The sequence below is a fragment of the Dendrobates tinctorius genome, unplaced genomic scaffold, assembly GCF_039654945.1.
Source record: "Dendrobates tinctorius isolate UK_male_01 unplaced genomic scaffold, ASM3965494v1 ptg000173l, whole genome shotgun sequence".
Classification (NCBI taxonomy): Eukaryota; Metazoa; Chordata; class Amphibia; order Anura; family Dendrobatidae; genus Dendrobates; species Dendrobates tinctorius.
The window spans coordinates 9,408,266-9,430,696 of NW_027361840.1; the positions used below are offsets into that span (position 1 = coordinate 9,408,266).

The window sequence follows — 22,431 nt, forward strand, 5'->3', positions numbered from 1 at the left end:
TCCCGGTATACGGCGGGTCTTGTGGGGTGCTCCCGGTATACAGCAGGTCTTGTGGGGTGTTCCCGGTATACGGCGGGTCTTGTGGGGTGTTCCCGGTATACTGCAGGTCTTGTGGGGTGTTCCCGGTATACGGCGGGTCTTGTGGGGTGTTCCCGGTATACGGCAGGTCTTGTGGGGTGTTCCCGGGATAATGCAGGTCTTGTGGGGTGTTCCCGGTATACGGCAGGTCTTGTGGGGTGTTCCCGGTATACGGCAGGTCTTGTGGGGTGCTCCCGGTATACAGCAGGTCTTGTGGGGTGTTCCCGGTATACAGCAGGTCTTGTGGGGTTTTCCCGGTATACGGCGGGTCTTGTGGGGTGTTCCCGGTATACGGCGGGTCTTGTGGGGTGTTCCCGGTATAAGGCGATTCTTGTGGGGTGTTCCCGGTATTCGGCAGGTCTTGTGGGGTGTTCCCGGTATACGGCGGGTCTTGTGGGGTGTTCCCGGTATACGGCAGGTCTTGTGGGGTGTTCCCGGTATACGGCAGGTCTTGTGGGGTGTTCCCGGTATAATGCAGGTCTTGTGGGGTGTTACCGGTATACGGCAGGTCTTGTGGGGTGTTCCCGGTATACGGCGAGTCTTGTGGGGTGTTCCCGGTATACGGCAGGTCTTGTGGGGTGTTCCCGGTATACGGCAGGTCTTGTATGGAGTTTCCGGTCTACGGCAGGTCTTGTGGGGTGTTCCCGGTATACTGCAGGTCTTGTGGGGTGTTCCCGGTATAAGGCGATTCTTGTGGGGTGTTCCCGGTATACGGCAGGTCTTGTGGGGTGTTCCCGGTATACGGCGGGTCTTGTGGGGTGTTCCCGGTATACGGCAGGTCTTGTGGGGTGTTCCCGGTATAATGCAGGTCTTGTGGGGTGTTCCCGGTATACGGCAGGTCTTGTGGGGTGTTCCCGGTATAATGCAGGTCTTGTGGGGTGTTCCCGGTATACGGCAGGTCTTGTGGGGTGTTCCCGGTATACGGCGAGTCTTGTGGGGTGTTCCCGGTATACGGCAGGTCTTGTGGGGTGTTCCCGGTATACGGCAGGTCTTGTAGGGAGTTTCCGGTCTACGGCAGGTCTTGTGGGGTGTTCCCGGTATACTGCAGGTCTTGTGGGGTGTTCCCGGTATACGGCGGGTCTTGTGGGGTGTTCCCGGTATACAGCAGGTCTTGTGGGGTGTTCCCGGTATAATGCAGGTCTTGTGGGGTGTTCCCGGTATGCGGCAGGTCTTGTGGGGTGTTACCGGTATACGGCGGGTCTTGTGGGGTGCTCCCGGTATACAGCAGGTCTTGTGGGGTGTTCCCGGTATACAGCAGGTCTTGTGGGGTGTTCACGGTATACGGCGGGTCTTGTGGGGTGTTCCCGGTATACGGCAGGTCTTGTGGGGTGTTCCCGGTATAAGGCGATTCTTGTGGGGTGTTCCCGGTATACGGCAGGTCTTGTGGGGTGTTCCCGGTATACGGCGGGTCTTGTGGGGTGCTCCCGGTATACAGCAGGTCTTGTGGGGTGTTCCCGGTATACAGCAGGTCTTGTGGGGTGTTCCCGATATACAGCGGGTCTTGTGGGGTGTTCCCGGTATACGGCAGGTCTTGTGGGGTGTTCCCGGTATAAGGCGATTCTTGTGGGGTGTTCCCGGTATACGGTAGGTCTTGTGGGGTGTTCCCGGTATACGGTAGGTCTTGTGGGGTGTTACCAGTATTCAGCAGGTCTTGTGGGGTGTTCCCAGTAAATGGCAGGTCTTGTGAGGTGTTACCAGTATACAGCAGGTCTTGTGGGGTGTTCCCGGTATACGGTAGGTCTTGTGGGGTGTTACCAGTATACAGCAGGTCTTGTGGGGAGTTCCCGGTATACAGTAGGTCTTGTGTGGTGTTCCCGGTATATGGCAGGTCTTGTGAGGTGTTACCAGTATACAGCAGGTCTTGTGGGGAGTTCCCGGTATACGGTAGGTCTTGTGGGGTGTTCCCGGTATACGGTAGGTCTTGTGGGGTGTTCCCGGTATATGGTGTGGGGTGTTCCCGGTATACGGCGGGTCTTGTGGGGTGTTCCCGGTATACGGCAGGTCTTGTGGGGTGTTCCCGGTATAATGCAGGTCTTGTGGGGTGTTCCCGGTATACGGCAGGTCTTGTGGGGTGTTCCCGGTATACGGCGGGTCTTATGGGGTGCTCCCGGTATACAGAAGGTCTTGTGGGGTGTTCCCGGTATACAGCAGGTCTTGTGGGGTGTTCCCGGTATACGGCGGGTCTTGTGGGGTGTTCCCGGTATACGGCAGGTCTTGTGGGGTGTTCCCGGTATACGGCAGGTCTTGTGGGGTGTTCCCGGTATACGGTAGGTCTTGTGAGGTGTTCCCGGTATACGGTAGGTCTTGTGGGGTGTTACCAGTATTCAGCAGGTCTTGTGGGGTGTTCCCAGTAAATGGCAGGTCTTGTGAGGTGTTACCAGTATACAGCAGGTCTTGTGGGGTGTTCCCGGTATACGGTAGGTCTTGTGGGGTGTTACCAGTATACAGCAGGTCTTGTGGGGAGTTCCCGGTATACGGTAGGTCTTGTGTGGTGTTCCCGGTATATGGCAGGTCTTGTGAGGTGTTACCAGTATACAGCAGGTCTTGTGGGGAGTTCCCGGTATACGGTAGGTCTTGTGGGGTGTTCCCGGTATACGGTAGGTCTTATGGGGTGTTCCCGGTATATGGTAGGTCTTGTGGGGTGTTCCCGGTATACGGTAGGTCTTGTGGGGTGTTACCAGTATTCAGCAGGTCTTGTGGGGTGTTCCCAGTAAATGGCAGGTCTTGTGAGGTGTTACCAGTATACAGCAGGTCTTGTGGGGTGTTCCCGGTATACGGTAGGCAGTAAATGGCAGGTCTTGTGAGGTGTTACCAGTATACAGCAGGTCTTGTGGGGTGTTCCCGGTATACGGTAGGTCTTGTGGGGTGTTACCATTATACAGCAGGTCTTGTGGGGAGTTCCCGGTATACGGTAGGTCTTGTGGGGTGTTCCCGGTATACGGTAGGTCTTGTGAGGTGTTCCCGGTATATGGTAGGTCTTGTGGGGTGTTCCCGGTATATGGTAGGTCTTGTGGGGTGTTACCAGTATTCAGCAGGTCTTGTGGGGTGTTCCCAGTAAATGGCAGGTCTTGTGAGGTGTTACCAGTATACAGCAGGTCTTGTGGGGTGTTCCCGGTATACGGTAGGTCTTGTGGGGTGTTACCAGTATACAGCAGGTCTTGTGGAGAGTTCCCGGTATACAGCAGGTCTTGTGGGGTGTTCCCTGTATACGGCGAGTCTTGTGGGGTGTTCCCGGTATACGGCAGGTCTTGTAGGGAGTTTCCGGTCTACGGCAGGTCTTGTGGGGTGTTCCCGGTATACTGCAGGTCTTGTGGGGTGTTCCCGGTATATGGCGGGTCTTGTGGGGTGTTCCCGGTATATGGCAGGTCTTGTGGGGTTTTCCCGGTATAATGCAGGTCTTGTGGGGTGTTCCCGGTATACGGCAGGTCTTGTGGGGTGTTCCCGGTATACGGCGGGTCTTGTGGGGTGCTCCCGGTATACAGCAGGTCTTGTGGGGTGTTCCCGGTATACAGCAGGTCTTGTGGGGTGTTCCCGGTATACGGCGGGTCTTGTGGGGTGTTCCCGGTATACGGCAGGTCTTGTGGGGTGTTCCCGGTATAAGGCGATTCTTGTGGGGTGTTCCCGGTATACGGCAGGTCTTGTGGGGTGTTCCCGGTATACGGCGGGTCTTGTGGGGTGCTCCCGGTATACGGCAGGTCTTGTGGGGTGTTCCCGGTATACAGCAGGTCTTGTGGGGTGTTCCCGGTATACGGCGGGTCTTGTGGGGTGTTCCCGGTATACTGCAGGCCTTGTGGGGTGTTCCCGGTATACGGCGGGTCTTGTGGGGTGTTCCCGGTATACGGCAGGTCTTGTGGGGTGTTCCGGTATAATGCAGGTCTTGTGGGGTGTTCCCGGTATACGGCAGGTCTTGTGGGGTGCTCCCGGTATACAGCAGGTCTTGTGGGGTGTTCCGGTATGCAGCAGGTCTTGTGGGGTGTTCCCGGTATACCGGTAAACGGCGGGTCTTGTGGGGTGTTCCCGGTATACGGCAGGTCTTGTGGGGTGTTCCCGGTATAAGGCGATTCTTGTGGGGTCTTCCCGGTATACGGCAGGTCTTGTGGGGTGTTCCCGGTATACGGCGGGTCTTGTGGGGTGCTCCCGGTATACAGCAGGTCTTGTGGGGTGTTCCCGGTATACAGCAGGTCTTGTGGGGTGTTCCCGGTATATGGCGGGTCTTGTGGGGTGTTCCCGGTATACGGCAGGTCTTGTGGGGTGTTCCCGGTATACGGCGGGTCTTGTGGGGTGTTCCCGGTATACAGCAGGTCTTGTGGGGTGTTCCCGGTATACGGCAGGCCTTCTGGAGTGTTCCCGGTATACAGTAGGTCTTGTGGGGTGTTCCCGGTATACGGTAGGTCTTGTGGGGTGTTCCCGGTATACGGTAGGTCTTGTGGGGTGTTACCAGTATTCAGCAGGTCTTGTGGGGTGTTCCCAGTAAATGGCAGGTCTTGTGAGGTGTTCCCGGTATACGGTAGGTCTTGTGGGGTGTTCCCGATATACAGTACGTCTTGTGGGGTGTTCCCGGTATACTGTAGGTCTTGTGGGGTGTTCCCGGTATACGGCAGGTCTTGTGAGGTGTTACCAGTTTACAGCACGTCTTGTGGGGAGTTCCCGGTATACGGTAGGTCTTTTGGGGTGTTACCAGTATACAGCAGGTCTTGTGGTGAGTTCCCGGTATATGGCAGGTCTTGTGGGGTGTTCCCTGTATACGGCGAGTCTTGTGGGGTGTTCCCGGTATACGGCAGGTCTTGTAGGGAGTTTCCGGTCTACGGCAGGTCTTGTGGGGTGTTCCCGGTATACTGCAGGTCTTGTGGGGTGTTCCCGGTATACGGCGGGTCTTGTGGGGTGTTCCCGGTATATGGCAGGTCTTGTGGGGTGTTCCCGGTATAATGCAGGTCTTGTGGGGTGTTCCCGGTATACGGCAGGTCTTGTGGGGTGTTCCCGGTATACGGCGGGTCTTGTGGGGTGCTCCCGGTATACAGCAGGTCTTGTGGGGTGTTCCCGGTATACGGCGGGTCTTGTGGGGTGTTCCCGGTATACAGCAGGTCTTGTGGGGTGTTCCCGGTATAAGGCGATTCTTGTGGGGTGTTCCCGGTATACGGCAGGTCTTGTGGGGTGTTCCCGGTATACGGCGGGTCTTGTGGGGTGCTCCCGGTATACAGCAGGTCTTGTGGGGTGTTCCCGGTATACAGCAGGTCTTGTGGGGTGTTCCCGGTATACGGCGGGTCTTGTGGGGTGTTCCCGGTATACTGCAGGTCTTGTGGGGTGTTCCGGTATACGGCGGGTCTTGTGGGGTGTTCCCGGTATACGGCAGGTCTTGTGGGGTGTTCCGGTATAATGCAGGTCTTGTGGGGTGTTCCCGGTATACGGCAGGTCTTGTGGGGTGCTCCCGGTATACAGCAGGTCTTGTGGGGTGTTCCGGTATGCAGCAGGTCTTGTGGGGTGTTCCCGGTATACCGGTATATGGCGGGTCTTGTGGGGTGTTCCCGGTATACGGCAGGTCTTGTGGGGTGTTCCCGGTATAAGGCGATTCTTGTGGGGTCTTCCCGGTATACGGCAGGTCTTGTGGGGTGTTCCCGGTATACGGCGGGTCTTGTGGGGTGCTCCCGGTATACAGCAGGTCTTGTGGGGTGTTCCCGGTATACAGCAGGTCTTGTGGGGTGTTCCCGGTATACAGCAGGTCTTGTGGGGTGTTCCCGGTATACGGCAGGTCTTCTGGAGTGTTCCCGGTATACAGTAGGTCTTGTGGGGTGTTCCCGGTATACGGTAGGTCTTGTGGGGTGTTCCCGGTATACTGTAGGTCTTGTGGGGTGTTACCAGTATTCAGCAGGTCTTGTGGGGTGTTCCCAGTAAATGGCAGGTCTTGTGAGGTGTTCCCGGTATACGGTAGGTCTTGTGGGGTGTTCCCGGTATACAGTAGGTCTTGTGGGGTGTTCCCGGTATACAGTAGGTCTTGTGGGGTGTTCCCGGTATACGGCGGGTCTTGTGGGGTGTTCCCGGTATACGGCAGGTCTTGTGAGGTGTTACCAGTATACAGCACGTCTTGTGGGGAGTTCCCGGTATACGGTAGCTCCTGTGGGGTGTTACCAGTATACAGCAGGTCTTGTGGTGAGTTCCCGGTATATGGTAAGTCTTGTGTGGTGTTCCCGGTATATGGCAGGTCTTGTGGGGTGTTCCCGGTATACGGTAGGTCTTGTGGCGTGTTCCCGGTATATGGTAGGTCTTGTGGGGTGTTCCCGGTATACAGTAGGTCTTGTGGGGTGTTCCCGGTATACGGTAGGTCTTGTGGCGTGTTCCCGGTATACGGTAGGTCTTGTGGGGTGTTCCCGGTATACGGTAGGTCTTGTGGGGTGTTACCAGTATTCAGCAGGTCTTGTGGGGTGTTCCCAGTAAATGGCAGGTCTTGTGAGGTGTTCCCGGTATACGGTAGGTCTTGTGGGGTGTTCCCGGTATACAGTAGGTCTTGTGGGGTGTTCCCGGTATACAGTAGGTCTTGTGGGGTGTTCCCGGTATACGGCGGGTCTTGTGGGGTGTTCCCGGTATACGGCAGGTCTTGTGAGGTGTTACCAGTATACAGCACGTCTTGTGGGGAGTTCCCGGTGCACGGTAGCTCCTGTGGGGTGTTACCAGTATACAGCAGGTCTTGTGGTGAGTTCCCGGTATACGGTAAGTCTTGTGTGGTGTTCCCGGTATATGGCAGGTCTTGTGGGGAGTTCCCGGTATACGGTAGGTCTTGTGGCGTGTTCCCGGTATATGGTAGGTCTTGTGGGGTGTTCCCGGTATACAGTAGGTCTTGTGGGGTGTTCCCGGTATACAGTAGGTCTTGTGGGGTGTTCCCGGTATACGGCGGGTCTTGTGGGGTGTTCCCGGTATACGGCAGGTCTTGTGAGGTGTTACCAGTATACAGCACGTCTTGTGGGGAGTTCCCGGTATACGGTAGCTCCTGTGGGGTGTTACCAGTATACAGCAGGTCTTGTGGTGAGTTCCCGGTATACGGTAAGTCTTGTGTGGTGTTCCCGGTATATGGCAGGTCTTGTGGGGAGTTCCCGGTATACGGTAGGTCTTGTGGCATGTTCCCGGTATATGGTAGGTCTTGTGGGGTGTTCCCGGTATACAGTAGGTCTTGTGGGGTGTTCCCGGTATACAGTAGGTCTTGTGGGGTGTTCCCGGTATACGGCGGGTCTTGTGGGGTGTTCCCGGTATACGGCAGGTCTTGTGAGGTGTTACCAGTATACAGCACGTCTTGTGGGGAGTTCCCGGTATACGGTAGCTCCTGTGGGGTGTTACCAGTATACAGCAGGTCTTGTGGGGAGTTCCCGGTATACGGTAGGTCTTGTGGCGTGTTCCCGGTATACAGTAGGTCTTGTGGGGTGTTACCAGTATTCAGCAGGTCTTGTGGGGTGTTCCCAGTAAATGGCAGGTCTTGTGGGGTGTTCCCGGTATACGGTAGGTGTTGTGGGGTGACCCTGGTGTATATATGACTGTAGGATGAGGTGGCTTCTCTTGGTCATATTTCATGGCCGCTGCTGGCGTTCCGTGCGAGCTCGCTGTCTGTCCATCACATGCATGACTGCGCCGTGCGGCCCTCCATCTTACTCTCCGTATGTGCAGGAATGATTTATTCAGGAGGCACAAACTTCTCCTGAGGAGCAGGAATCTCCCACTGACCGCGAGAAGAGACGGCGGATTCTCCACAGGGATTTTTTTCCTTGTTCTGAACCAAGAGAAGAAATCAATGTAGAAAGTCACAGGACGTCGTCGATTGATCTCCTGAGTCTGCTGCGTTCATGAGAGGCGCCGGGCGAGACCTCAAATGGCCCATGTTATTGGATTCACAGCAGCACAAAGTATTTCAGCCCAGGAATGGCCAAAATTACAGTGCAGGTCGCCAGTCTGTGTGGGATCTTCTGCCGCGGCCGCTGTGATCTCTGTATACACCTTTTCTCCCCCCTGCTCAGCAGTGCCAGTATATATTGTCTACCAAGTGTCAACCCTTCATGTGCTGCTCCCAGTGCCGACCCCTGACCTGCCGGCTGTCCGCCTCGTGTCCGGGGCTCACGTGTCTTGTCTTTGCAGGTGTAACACGCAGGACTACATCTGGCACAAGGGGCTGCGCTGTGAGTCCATCATCACCGACTTCCAGGTCATGTGTGTGGCTGTCGGCACTGCCGCGCTCGTCGTCCTCCTGCTCTTCATGATGACTGTCTTCTTCGCCAAAAAACTCTATCTGCTCAAAACCGAGAACTACAAACTGCGCAAACGAAAGTAAGTGACCCCCCCCTAAGATGAATGTCTGTCCTACATAGGCAGTGAATCTAAGCCTGATGTGTGATGCTGTCTGCTGAGCCGTGTATCTAATCCTATCCTGTGTGATACTGACTGCTGAGCCGTGTATCTAATCCTCTCCTGTGTGATACTGACTGCTGAGCCGTGTATCTAATCCTATCCTGTGTGATACTGTCGGCTGAGCTGTGTATCTAATCCTCTCCTGTGTGATACTGACTGCTGAGCCGTGTATCTAATCCTATCCTGTGTGATACTGTCGGCTGAGCCGTGTATCTAATCCTCTCCTGTGTGATACTGACTGCTGAGCCGTGTATCTAATCCTATCCTGTGTGATACTGTCTGCTGAGCCGTGTATCTAATCCTATCCTGTGTGATACTGACTGCTGAGCCGTGTATCTAATCCTCTCCTGTGTGATACTGACTGCTGAGCCGTGTATCTAATCCTATCCTGTGTGATACTGTCGTCTGAGCTGTGTATCTAATCCTCTCCTGTGTGATACTGACTGCTGAGCCGTGTATCTAATCCTATCCTGTGTGATACTGTCGGCTGAGCCGTGTATCTAATCCTCTCCTGTGTGATACTGACTGCTGAGCCGTGTATCTAATCCTATCCTGTGTGATACTGTCTGCTGAGCCGTGTATCTAATCCTATCCTGTGTGATACTGACTGCTGAGTCGTGTATCTAATCCTCTCCTGTGTGATACTGACTGCTGAGCCGTGTATCTAATCCTATCCTGTGTGATACTGTCTGCTGAGCTGTGTATCTAATCCTATCCTGTGTGATACTGACTGCTGAGCCGTGTATCTAATCCTATCCTGTGTGATACTGACTGCTGAGCCGTGTATCTAATCCTATCCTGTGTTATATCATCTGCTGAGCCGTGTATCTAATCCTATTCTGTGTGATACTGTCTGCTGAGCTGTGTATCTAATCCTATCCTGTGTGATACTGTCTGCTGAGCCGTGTATCTAATCCTACCCTGTGTGATACAGTCTGCTGAGCCGTGTATCTAATCCTCTCCTGTGTGATACTGTCTGCTGAGCCGTGTATCTAATCCTCTCCTGTGTGATACTGACAGCTGAGCCGTGTATCTAATCCTATCCTGTGTTATATCATCTGCTGAGCCGTGTATTTAATCCTATTCTGTGTGATACTGTCTGCTGAGCCGTGTATCTAATCCTATCCTGTGTGATACTGTCTGCTGAGCCGTGTATCTAATCCTCTCCTGTGTGATGCTGTCTGCTGAGCCGTGTATCTAATCCTATCCTGTGTGATACTGTCTGCTGAGCAGTGTATCTAATCCTCTCCTCTGTGATACAGTCTGCTGAGCCGTGTATCTAATCCTATCCTGTGTGATACTGACTGCTGAGCCGTGTATCTAATCCTATCCTGTGTGATACTGACTGCTCAGCCATGTATCTAATCCTCTCCTGTGTGATACTGACTGCTGAGCCGTGTATCTAATCCTATCCTGTGTGATACTGTCTGCTGAGCCGTGTATCTAATCCTCTCCTGTGTGATACCGACTGCTGAGCCGTGTATCTAATCCTATCCTGTGTGATACTGACTGCTGAGCCGTGTATCTAATCCTATCCTGTGTGATACTGTCTGCTGAGCTGTGTATCTAATCCTCTCCTGTGTGATACTGACTGCTGAGCCGTGTATCTAATCCTATCCTGTGTGATACTAGCTGCTGAGCCGTGTATCTAATCCTATCCTGTGTGATACTGGCTGCTGAGCTGTGTATCTAATCCTCTCCTGTGTGATACTGACCGCTGAGCCATGTATCTATTCCTATCCTGTGTGATACTGACTGCTGAGCCGTGTATCTAATCCTATCCTGTGTGATACTGACTGCTGAGCTGTGTATCTAATCCTATCCTGTGTGATACTGTCAGCTGAGCCGTGTATCTAATCCACTCCTGTGTGATACTGGCTGCTGAGTCATGAATCTAATCCTCTCCTGTGTGATACTGTCTGCTGAGACGTGTATCTAATCCTCTCCTGTGTGATACTGTCTGCTGAGCTGTGTATCTAATCCTATCCTGTGTGATACTGGCTGCTGAGCCGTGTATCTAATCCTCTCCTGTGTGATACTGTCTGCTGAGCCTTGTATCTAATCCTCTCCTGTGTGATACTGACTGCTGAGCCGTGTATCTAATCCTATCCTGTATGATACTGACTGCTGAGCCGTGTATCTAATCCTATCCTGTGTGATACTGTCTGCTGAGCTGTGTATCTAATCCTATCCTGTGTGATACTGACTGCTGAGCAGTGTATCTAATCCTCTCCTGTGTGATATTGCCTGCTGAGCCGTGTATCTAATCCTATCCTGTGTGATACTGACTGCTGAGCCGTGTATCTAATCCTATCCTGTGTGATACTGCCTGCTGAGCCGTGTATCTAATCCTCTCCTGTGTGATACTGACTGCTGAGCCGTGTATCTAATCCTCTCCTGTGTGATACTGACTGCTGAGCCGTGTATCTAATCCTCTCCTGTGTGATACTGTCTGCTGAGCTGTGTATCTAATCCTCTCCTGTGTGATACTGTCTCTGAGCTGTGTATCTAATCCAGGCTCGGGCAGCACTACCCCGTCCTCTTGTTACATTGTTGCATGCTTGTGGATGGTGCCGGTGGAGTTTTCGCGGGTTGTGGACGCTTCGGTCTTTGCGGTGCGCTGTGTCTGCTGGTTCTTGGTCTGACTTTTTCATGGCTGCTCCGGACAAAGCTCCATCTGTCGGCCCCAAGAATAAGAAGCCCCCGCTGGGCAGCAGCTGTCCGCCAGCTTTACAGATCTGGACGAGGGTGGGGGTGCACGCTGGTATTGTGGGTGATCTGTCAGGCGGAGGTAACCGATGTGCGGGTGGTGGGGGCGGCGTCTGCATTTTACCACAAGCTTCACAGAGACCCGATGACCTTGTGCCAACCCAACCTGCGTCGGAATGATGTGCCCCGCTGGTCTCTTGAAGAGCCCTGCACCGTTGTTTCTGCATGGTGGGTCTTCTTGGAGAAGTCTACAGGTGCATCTTGGTGGTGTGGCCCAAGGACCAGTCTGGGAGTGGTCATGTGGCATTGAGTAGTCGATTCCCTTCCCCCACATAAAAGTGAGGACAGAGAACAATACAGTTGTGTGAAAAAGTGTTCACCCCCTTCCTGATTTCCTATTCTTTTACATGTTTGTCACACTTAAATTTTTTGTTTCCGATCACCAAACAAATGTAACTATTAGACAAAGATACCGCAAGATACCACAGGATGCAGTTTATAAATGAAGGTCTTTATTATTAAGGGAAAAAGAAATCCAAACCTACAGGGCCCTGTGTGAGAAAGTGACTTCCCTCCCCCACAAAAACATGAAGTAGATGAAAAGTTCCTCAAAAGCTAGACATCATGCAGTGATCCAAAGAAATTCTGGAACAAATGAAAAACTAAATGAGATCTATCAGTCTTGAAAAGGTTATAAAGCCATTTCTAAAGCTTTGGGACTCCAGCGAACCACCATGAGAACCATTATCCACAAATGGTGAAAACATGGAGCAGTGGTGAACCTTCCCAGGAGTGGTCGGCCAGCCGGCCAATATTGCCCCAAGAGAGCAGCGTAGACTCATCCAAGAGATCACAAAAGACCCCACAATAACTTCCAAAGAACTGCAGGCCTCACTTGCCTCAGTTAAGGTCAGTGTTCATGACACCACCATAAGAAAAAGAGCCAGCAAAAATGGCCTGCATGGCAGAGATCCAAGATGAAAACCACTGCTGATCAATAACATAAAGGCTCATCTCAGTTTTGCCAGAAGACATCTTGATGATCCCCAAGACTTTTGGGAGAATGTTCTGTGGACTGACGAACTTTTTGGAAGGTGAATGTCCCATTACGTCAGGCGTAGAAGTAACACCTCATTTCAGAAAAGGAACATCATACCAATAGTAAAATATGGTGGTGGTAGTGTGATGGTCTGGGTCTGTTTTGATCCAAAACACACCAGCAAGTCCACCTCTGAATGGATTAAGAAAAGCAAAATCAAGACTTTGGAGGGGCCTAGTCAAAGTTCTGACCATAATCCTATTGCAATGCTGTAAAGACCTTTAAAAAGGCGGTTCATGCTCATAAACCCTCAATGTGGCTGAATTATAACAATTCTGCAAAGATGAGCGGCCAAATCATCTCCAGAGCGTTGTAAAAACCTCATTGCAACGCTTGATTGCAGTTGTTTCTGCCAAGGGCAGCCCAACCAGTTATTAGGTTTAGTTTGCAATCACTTTCTCACCCAGGGCCCTGCAGGTTTGGATTTCTTTTTCGCTTAATAATAAAGACCTTCATTTATAAACTGCATCCTGTGATAATTGTGTTATCTTTGTCTAATATTTACATTTGTTTGGAAACATTTAACTGTAACAATATGAAAAAGAACAGGAAATCAGGAAGGGGGTGAACACTTTTTCACACAATTGTAGGTGCACGTTAGATTGTCAGCGCTTCTGTAGTAGAGCCACCTATTATCCTCCTGTCTCTGGCTTATAACAGAGATTAGATGTCTGTGTAGCCTATCACACATACAGTAGCATTAATCTGTGGCCTCTTCTCTCGCAGCAGGTACCGGACTCCCTCTGAGCTCCACAACGATAATTTCTCACTCTCCACCATTGCGGAAGGCTCACACCCAAATGTAAGGAAACTATGCGACACTCCATCTAAACTGTCCCCCCATGTCCGTGCAATGGCTTACTATGATAACGTTATCTGTCAGGTAACTCGTCTGTTTCATGTCTACCCTTCTGCATGCTGCAAGCTTCCCGCACTGAGCAGGGAGGGTTCAGAGAGCAGGGACAGGTGCACAACACCCCATTGTATGCCGGGACCCCAATATCCCCTACTGCATGACTCCACCTGTGCATTCACCAAATACACTAATTGACGAGGGAACGGAGCTGGCGTAAAGGTCTCCCTGCCTGCAATGGAGCTTCGAATGCTGCATGATGACTGCTAAGCTGCAAGAACAAGTCCTCTCCATCCATTGTATCTTCTACTCATCTTCATCTCTTCTACCTGCTCATCTCCTTCTCTTGTGTCCCCTCATCTCCTTCTCTTGTGTCTTCTCGTCTTCTTCTCTTGTGTCACCTTGTCTCCATCTCTTGCGTCTCCTCAGCTCCATCTCTTAAGTCTCCTCAGCTCCATCTCTTGTATTTTGTCTCCATATCTTGTCTCTATGTCTCAATCTCTTGTGTCTCCTCATCTCAATCTCCTGTGTCTCCTCATCTCGATCTCGTGTCCCCTCATCTCCTCTTGTGTCTTCTCGTCTTCTTCTCTTGTGTCACCTAGTCTCCATCTTGTGTCCCCTCATCTCAATCTCTTGTGTCTCCTCATCTCGATCTCATGTCCCCTCATCTCCTTCTCTTGTGTCTTCTCGTCTTCTCTTGTGTCACCTAGTCTCCATCTCGTGTCCCCTCATCTCAATCTCTTGTGTCTCCTCATCTCCATCTCTTGCGTCTCCTCAGCTCCATCTCTTGTGTCCCCTCATCTCAATCTCTTGTATTTAGTCTCCATATTTTGTCTCTGTCTCAATCTCTTGTGTCCCCTCATCTCAGTCTCTTGTGTCTCCTCATCTCGATCTCATGTCCCCTCATCTCCTTCTCTTGTGTCTTCTTGTCTTCTTCTCTTGTCACCTAGTCTTCATCTCGTGTCCCCTCATCTCAATCTCTTGTGTCTCCTCATCTCCATCTCTTGCGTCTCCTCAGCTCCATCTCTTGTGTCCCCTCATCTCAATCTCTTGTATTTTGTCTCCATATTTTGTCTCTGTCTCAATCTCTTGTGTCCCCTCATCTCAGTCTCTTGTGTCTCCTCATCTCGATCTCATGTCCCCTCATCTCCTTCTCTTGTGTCTTCTTGTCTTCTTCTCTTGTCACCTAGTCTTCATCTCGTGTCCCCTCATCTCAATCTCTTGTGTCTCCTCATCTCCATCTCTTGTATTTTGTCTCCATATCTTGTCTTGTGTCGCCTCATCTCCGCTTGCATCTCTTCTCAATCTCTTGTACCTCCTTGTCTCCATCTCTTGCATCTTGTCTCTATCTCATGTCTCCATCTCTTGTATCTCCTTGTCTCCATCTCTTGCATCTTGTATCTCCTTGTCTCCATCTCTTTTGTCTCCTCATCTCCATCTCTTGTGTCTTCTCCTCGTCTCCATCTCTTGTGTCCCCATCTCCTTCGCTTGTATCTCTTCATTTCCATTTCTTGTCTCCTCACCACCATGACTTGTGTCTCTTTGTCTCCTCATCTCAATCTCTTGTGTCTCCTCATCTCCATTTTTTGTGTCTCCTCGTCTACATCTCTTCTGTTTATTCATCTCAATCTCTTGCATCTCGTCTCCATCTCTTGGGTCTCCTCATTTCCATCTATTGTGTCTCCTCATCTCCTTTTCTTGCATCTCATCTCCATTTCTTGTACAGTGGCATGAAAAAGTTTGTGCACCCCTGGCCAAAATTACTGTTATTGTGAACAGTTAAGCAACTTGAATATTAAATGATCTCTAAACAGCCTAAAGTTTAAGATGACACATTTCCTTTCTATTTCTATATATTGTACACGCATATATTTTCATCTTTTACATCTTAAAAATTACAAAAAGGAAAAAGGGCTGATACAAAAGTTTGGGCACCCTGCATGGTTAGTATCTAGTAGCTCCCCCTTTTGAAAGTTTCACAGCCTGTAATCATTTTTTGTAGCCAGACAAGAGTCTTTCAATTCTTCTTTACGGGATTTTCCTTCATTCTTCCTTGGAGAATTCCTCCGGTTCTCTGAGATTCCTGGGGCGTCTTGCTTCCTCTGCTATTTTGAGGTCTAGCCACACATTTTCAATGATGTTCAGATCAGGGGACTGTGAGGGCCATTGTAAAACCTTCAGCTTGCACCTTTTGAGGTCATCTATTGTGGATTGTGACATGTGTTTAGGATCATTATCCATGTGTAGAAGCCATCCTCTTCCTCTTCCTCTTTTCACCTTCAACTTTTTACAGATGGTGTTATGTTTGGATTCATTGAAATTTCAAGAAATTCTTGATGCAGTCTTCCCCCTACCCATGAAATGTTCCCCGTGCCATTGGTTACAACATAATCCCAAAGCATGATTGAGCTACCCCCATAATTAATGGTTGGCGAGATGTTTTTTTCTGGAATTCTGTGCCCTTTTTTCTCCACACATACCTTTGATCATTCTGGCCAAAGAATTCTGTTTTATCCTCATCGGTCTGCAGGACTTGACCAATATTTATCAGGCTTGTTTAGATCTTCTTTTGCATACTTCTGACGCTGAATTTTATGGTGAGGACACAGAAGAGGTTTTCTTCTGATGACTCTTCCATGAAGGCCATATTTGTGCAGATTTCTCTGAACAGTAGAACAATGTATCACAACTCCAGAGTCTGCTAAATCTTTCTGAAGGTCTTTTGCACTCAAGCGGGAGTTCTGAATTGCATCTCTAGCAATCCTATGAGCAGCTCACACTGAAATTTTGCTTGGTCTTCCAGACCTTATCTTGACCTCCACTGTTCCTGGTAACTGCCATTTCTTAATTAAATTTAGAACCAAGGAGAAGGCAACTTGAAAACATTTTGCTGTCTTCTTATAGCTTTCTCCTGCTTTGTTGGCCTCCCTACATTTTCATTTTTAGAGTGTTACGCAGCTGGCTAGAAGATCCCATGGCTGCTGTTTTTGGCAAAAGGTTAGAGGAGGCTGGGTTTTTATAAAGCCGGTAAAATTGCATCATCTGTCCTTTCTTAACGCTGATAGTGAACAAGTCATAACCCTAACAGGCTAAGTAAGGACTGAAACCTTGGTCAAAGTTATCTGAGCAGACAAACCTCTAAGGGTGCCCAAACTTTTGCCTCAACTCATTTTACTTTTTGTCATTTTTAAAATGGGAAAAAAGACAATGTATTTGTGTGTGTGTGTGTGTGTGTGTGTATATATATATATATATATATGCCTAAAATGCAATGAAATGTGTAATCTTTAACTTTAGGCCTATTAGAGATCATTTCTTTTTCAGCTTAACTGTTCATAATAATGGTCATTTTGACCAGGGGTGCCCAAACTTTTACATGCCACTGTATCTCCTCTCTTCAGCTTTTGCATCTTGTGTCCATCTCTTGTGTCTCCTCATCTCCATTTCTTGTGTCTCCTAGTCTCCATCTCTTGGATTTCTTTAGCTCATTTCTTGTATCTTCTTGTTCTATTCTTTGTTTCCTCATTGCCACCGTGTTTCCTCTTCTCCATCTCTTGTATATCTTCGTCTCCATCTCATGTCTTCTCATCTCCATCTCTTGTATTTCTTTGACTCCCTCTCTTTTATCTCCTCGGCTCTATTTTTTTTATCTCCATTTCTCCATCTCGTATATCTACTTGTCTCCATCTCTTGCATCTTTTCTCCATCTATTGAGTCTCTTTGTCTCTTCATTTGATCTCTTTTGTTTCTTCAGTTCCATCTCTCGAGTCTCGTCTCCATCTCCTCCATCTCTTGTGTCTCCTCGTCTCTACTTCTTGTCTCCCCATCTCCATTTTTCTATTTCCTTGTCTCTATCTCTTGTATTTCCTCAACTCCATCTCTCATGTCTCCATCGCTCGTGTCTTCATCTCTCGTGTCTCCTCGTCTCCATCTCTCATGTCTCCATCTCTCGTGTCTCCTTGTCTCCATCTCTTGTCTCCTTGTCTCCATCTCTCGTGTTTCCTTGTCTCCATCTCTTGTCTCCACATCTCTTGTCTTCTTGTTTCCATCTCGTCTCCTCGTCTCCATCTCTTGTATCTCCTCGTCTCCAGCTCTTCTGTTTCCTCGTCTCCAGCTCTTGTGTTTCCTCATCTCCAGCTCTTGTGTCTCCTCGTCTCCAGCTCTTGTATCTCCTCGTCTCCAGCTCTTGTCTCCTTGTCTCCATTTCTTGTCTCCTTGTCTCCATCTCGTCTCCTTGTCTCCATCTCTTGTCTCCTTGTCTCCATCTCTTGTCTCCTTCTCTTGTCTCCTTGTCTCCATCTCTTGTATCTCCTCGTCTCCATCTCTCGTGTCTCCATCTCTTGTCTCCTTGTCTCCATCTCTTGTCTCCTTGTCTCCAGCTCTTGTCTCCATCTCTTGTCTCCTTGTCTCCATCTCTTGTCTCCTTGTCTCCAGCTCTTGTCTCCATCTCTTGTCTCCTTGTCTCCATCTCTTGTATCTCCTCCTCTCCATCTCTTGTCTGCTTGTCTCCATCTCTTGTCTCCTTGTCTCCAGCTCTTGTCTCCAGCTCTTGTCTCCTTGTCTCCATCTCTTGTCTCCATCTCTTGTCTCCTTGTCTCCATCTCTTGTATCTCCTCGTCTCCATCTCTTGTCTGCTTGTCTCCATCTCTTGTCTCCATCTCTTGTCTCCTTGTCTCCATCTCTTGTATCTCCTCGTCTCCATCTCTTGTCTGCTTGTCTCCATCTCTTGTCTCCTTGTCTCCAGCTCTTGTCTGCTTGTCTCCATCTCTTGTCTCCTTGTCTCCAGCTCTTGTCTCCTCGTCTCCATCTCTTGCATCTCGTCTCTGTTTTTCACATCTCAGCCGCTCTTTCTTTGTAATGTTTGCTATTGTTTTACTCTGCTATATTTAGTCTGCACTATTATGGACGCTGAACGTTTGTTTCCCATCTGTTGTACTTAACTCTGCACTTTACTGAGCCTCGGTCTTTACCCCTTCACTGCAGCGTCCTCATCCTCGCACACCTCTTTTGCTCTTAATGTTGCCTGTATGTGCAGCACTACAGGTTTCTACTGGATCCTGTAAGGGTCACACACAGACACAAGTCTGAGTTATTGGAGTTTCACATTCTGATTAAATCCATTTTGTCACATATATATGGGAGTCGCACACGATGTATACATCATTATATACGTGACCCTCTGAACCCGCCCTCCCACAGTGACATCCCAGATAGACGCTGCCTGCTTGATGTTCTTTCTATGTCCCACAACCCTCCTGTCACCCTTCATGGTCGATACCAGGTGTCCCATCATTACCGTGTATGTCAGACTGTGCGGAATAATCATTACTACCTGTAATACATGGCCAGCAGCAATACACAGGAAGAACATACACGGTAGAATAGTGAGTGCAGCTCTGGGGTATAATACAGGATGTAACTCAGGATCAGTAATGTAATGTATGTACACAGTGACTGCACCAGCAGAATAGTGAGTGCAGCTCTGGAGTATAATACAGGATGTAACTCAGGATCAGTAATGTAATGTATGTACACAGTGACTGCACCAGCAGAATAGTGAGTGCAGCTCTGGAGTATAATACATGATGTAACTCAGGATCAGTAATGTAATGTATGTACACAGTGACTGCACCAGCAGAATAGTGAGTGCAGCTCTGGAGTATAATACAGGATGTAACTCAGGATCAGTAATGTAATGTATTTACACAGTGACTGCACCAGCAGAATAGTGAGTGCAGCTCTGGGGTATAATACAGGATGTAACTCAGGATCAGTAATGTATGTACACAGTGACTGCACCAGCAGAATAGTGAGTGCAGCTCTGGGGTATAATACAGGATGTAACTCAGGATCAGTAATGTAATGTATGTACACAGTGACTGCACCAGCAGAATAGTGAGTGCAGCTCTGGGGTATAATACAGGATGTAACTCAGGATCAGTAATGTAATGTATGTACACAGTGACTGCACCAGCAGAATAGTGAGTGCAGCTCTGGAGTATAATACATGATGTAACTCAGGATCAGTAATGTAATGTATGTACACAGTGACTGCACCAGCAGAATAGTGAGTGCAGCTCTGGAGTATAATACAGGATGTAACTCAGGATCAGTAATGTAATGTATGTACTCAGTGACTGCACCAGCAGAATAGTGAGTGCAGCTCTGGAGTATAATACAGGATGTAACTCAGGATCAGTAATGTAATGTATGTACACAGTGACTGCACCAGCAGAATAGTGAGTGCAGCTCTGGAGTATAATACAGGATGTAACTCGGGATCAGTAATGTAATGTATTTACACAGTGACTGCACCAGCAGAATAGTGAGTGCAGCTCTGGAGTATAATACAGGATGTAACTCCAGACTCTATTGGTTATCAGTGATTAGAATCTTTGGTCTCTGTGTACAGATTGTTTATTTCTGTGGTGGAGAAGTATTTTCGGTTCAGGATTTGGTGGCATTTATGGGAACAGGCTGTTTAGAGTTGTCCAGACTTTATTAAGATGTACCATGTGTAGTCTTGAAAAGAGCAGACACTGAGGCTCCTCCCCTTATTGAGGCCCCTCCCCCATGTTGCTGCAGTTTCCGGGTTTCCGCTGTCACACTGGAGGTTTTGTTACTCGTTTTGTATAATATTCTGTTCTCACTGATACAGGATTGTATCTGCACATGTGGAATTTATGTTTATACACAACCAATCAGAAATAATCAGTGCTGTAGTGTAAAGCATGGAGGCAGAGCAGCACCTATAGGAAAGACATGGATTTCAGTCTATCTCTTGTTCCAATACGCCCTGATCATATCTGAGCCAAATAAATGGAAAGCTGCAGGGTAAAGCATGGAAAGGGCAGAACAGCATGCCCGATATTTAATAAGGCAGGAGATGGGATCTCTGACTCCAATAGACAACGCAGCTGAGCTGGAGTCACTGATCATAGCTGAGTTAAGTAGAGCAAAGCTGCAGTGTAAAGCATGTCAAGGACGTGGAGCTGGACTCTGTGATGAGACTGCGGGCAGATTTCCTCTTTTTAACCTTTTCTGCTGTATGAATGCAAATGGCCGAGGAGTGTGAGGGGTTAAGAGAGCTCTGTGCGCAGCAATATGGTTACAGGAGAAAGGACGGCGTCCGCGGCGTCCTGCCAAGTCTGCGCTTAAATCCGACATTTATCCCTTCACGCGACTGGCAGCATCTGGGCTCCCGCGGCCGGCGTCACCGGCCTGACAGTCCTGGAATAACCCGGTCCGAGGTGATGACATCACTCCCCGCGAGGATCAGCGCCGCAGAAGGAGCAGCATTGTGTGCCACGGGACACAGAAGTCTGACGGCAGGGGATACATTGTAGCAAACCCTCAGCAGTGTGAGCAGGAGCCGCTGCGAGTCTCCCACCCTAGAGGTTCTCCTATAGACTTACGCAGCTGGGGCGTCGTTACAGTGTATCAGTCTGGAGACTAGGGCAGGGGGGGGATTGTGGTCAGGATGAATATCCCTCCATGGCGGTGACTCGCGCTGAGTGAGGGATGCTCACTGGACCGTTGTGTGCCGAGACGGCTGTTGCTAGGCAACCAGATCCGGACTCCAGGCGAGAAAAAGGCCCAGGGACCACAATTACCGTCTGAGTGAACTGGCCGCGATTAATCCGCCGCCGAGGCTCCGACACAATGGCAGCTCACGAGTGAAATTCAAGGTTATGAAATATTTTTTTTTTAATAATTATTTTAGTTTTTTTTTCCGCTTTTCATTTTCAAAAGTAGAACGTCAGCCCTTATTAATTTCCCTTACACCCCCCCTATCAGTGACCGTGGTGGTACAGTCCAGTGCGCTTCTTTCATCTGTGACATGTGCAGGTCTGAGCAGCCAATCAGGAGTGTGGTGTGAAGTCATGTGATCGGTGACCCTTTATAAGCCGTCCTGGTGTGTGAGAGCATTTCTTTCATCTGTGACGTCAATCCCCGAGTACACCGTTCCCGCGCTCCCAGCACTCAGAATTGATATTTTTTTCTCATTTTTGAGGGTTTATTTGTTTTTGTCTGTGACAAGGGCGGGGCCGGTTTTGTTACTGCAAGCTCCCGGTACTCCCAGCAGTGACACATGTGACATCTTGACTGTGTGGCAGCAATCAGGGCCAAGGAGAACCCAGAGCTGGGGACGGGAGCGATTGAAGGGGTCTGATCTGTCGCCTGAATTGTGGGATCTGGGGTTGAATTGGGCTCCAGTAATCTGCATTGGAGGCGCCATCACAGAATCCCCCAAAATGCCAGACAGTTCAGGGGTCCAGAATAATGTTGGAGTCTGGTCTTTTTAAAGGGGTTTCCAGGCTTCATACAAAACCTTTAGACCCTTTCCAGATATTGTAAGGATCAGGGACTTCCCTTTCTGTGTTCCCTGCAGGTTACTGGTTACAGTGTATCACAGCCCCTGATTCCGGACCTATGCACTGATGCGAGTCATTCCGTGGACTTCCCCTTTAAATTTTCCATCCTTCACCGATGCGCTGTAGTCTGGAGCTACAATGGCTTTACTCTTGATACTCCGCAGTGAGAGCCGCTGTGCGTGATGTTCCCATCCATTGACCGCCCTGATAATAGATTAATGTGATGGTCTGTACGGGGAGGGGGCATTCATAGAGGCGCCCCCCCCCCGACTCAGTCTCTGATTAGGAGAGGTGCCAACGTCTCTGCTTCCTTCTCCTCTGCTGCTCGCTCTATAGTATTTTCTAGGTGGCAGCTCCCCTCCCCCGCCCGCTTCTGTGTCGGTGGCGCTGTACTTTATGCTCACAATCTGTTTTTCTTATTGACTGCAGTAAATTTTCATATCCGGCGAGAAAAAAAAATTAAAAATCTCATGGAAAGTAAGTACAATCCGCTATACTGTATGATTACGATAGGCGGCGCTATGCGTGTGATTGCCCTTTGAGAATAATTAGATGCATCATTTCACATTGTGGTTCATTTATTGTAAGCCCCCCTTTACTGTAAAACACAGCTTGGATTAAAGGGGCGAGCCACTACCAAACCTAAACACCATGGACTGCCCTCCTAATTCTACGGCCCCTATAGACGTCAGATTGCGGTCAATCCGATGGTCCTTAGCTGAAGAAGAAGTTGCAGAATGAACTATTAATGTCTGGTCTATCTGGTAAATTAAAAGATAAGTGTCTCAAAGACTATCTGTCAGCTGCTTATCTCCCCTTTATTAGAATAGCGCATCAATTCTGCGGGTGACAGGTTTGATCTTCTCTGTACTGGCTTCTCTGAAATACTTCTATAAACATCATATGGCATCATTTCTATTTATCATTAACTAGCT

The 22,431-nt window shown here is 49.5% G+C and overlaps 1 protein-coding gene across 4 annotated transcripts in view; it reads left to right on the forward strand.

The window, feature by feature from the left end:
• CSPG5 (chondroitin sulfate proteoglycan 5) overlaps positions 1–22,431 on the forward strand; it is a 95,255-nt gene that overhangs the window by 65,367 nt on the left and 7,457 nt on the right. Inside the window, exons 3-5 of one of the 4 annotated variants that reach the window (XM_073551189.1) lie at positions 8,191–8,379; positions 12,995–13,151; positions 21,926–21,973. In XM_073551189.1, the coding sequence (XP_073407290.1) occupies positions 8,191–8,379; positions 12,995–13,151; positions 21,926–21,928 (349 nt within the window). In that variant the 3' untranslated portion in view covers positions 21,929–21,973. The remainder of the gene's footprint in view (positions 1–8,190; positions 8,380–12,994; positions 13,152–21,925; positions 21,974–22,431) is intronic. The other 3 variants (XM_073551190.1, XM_073551187.1, XM_073551188.1) reach the window with 3 other exon arrangements.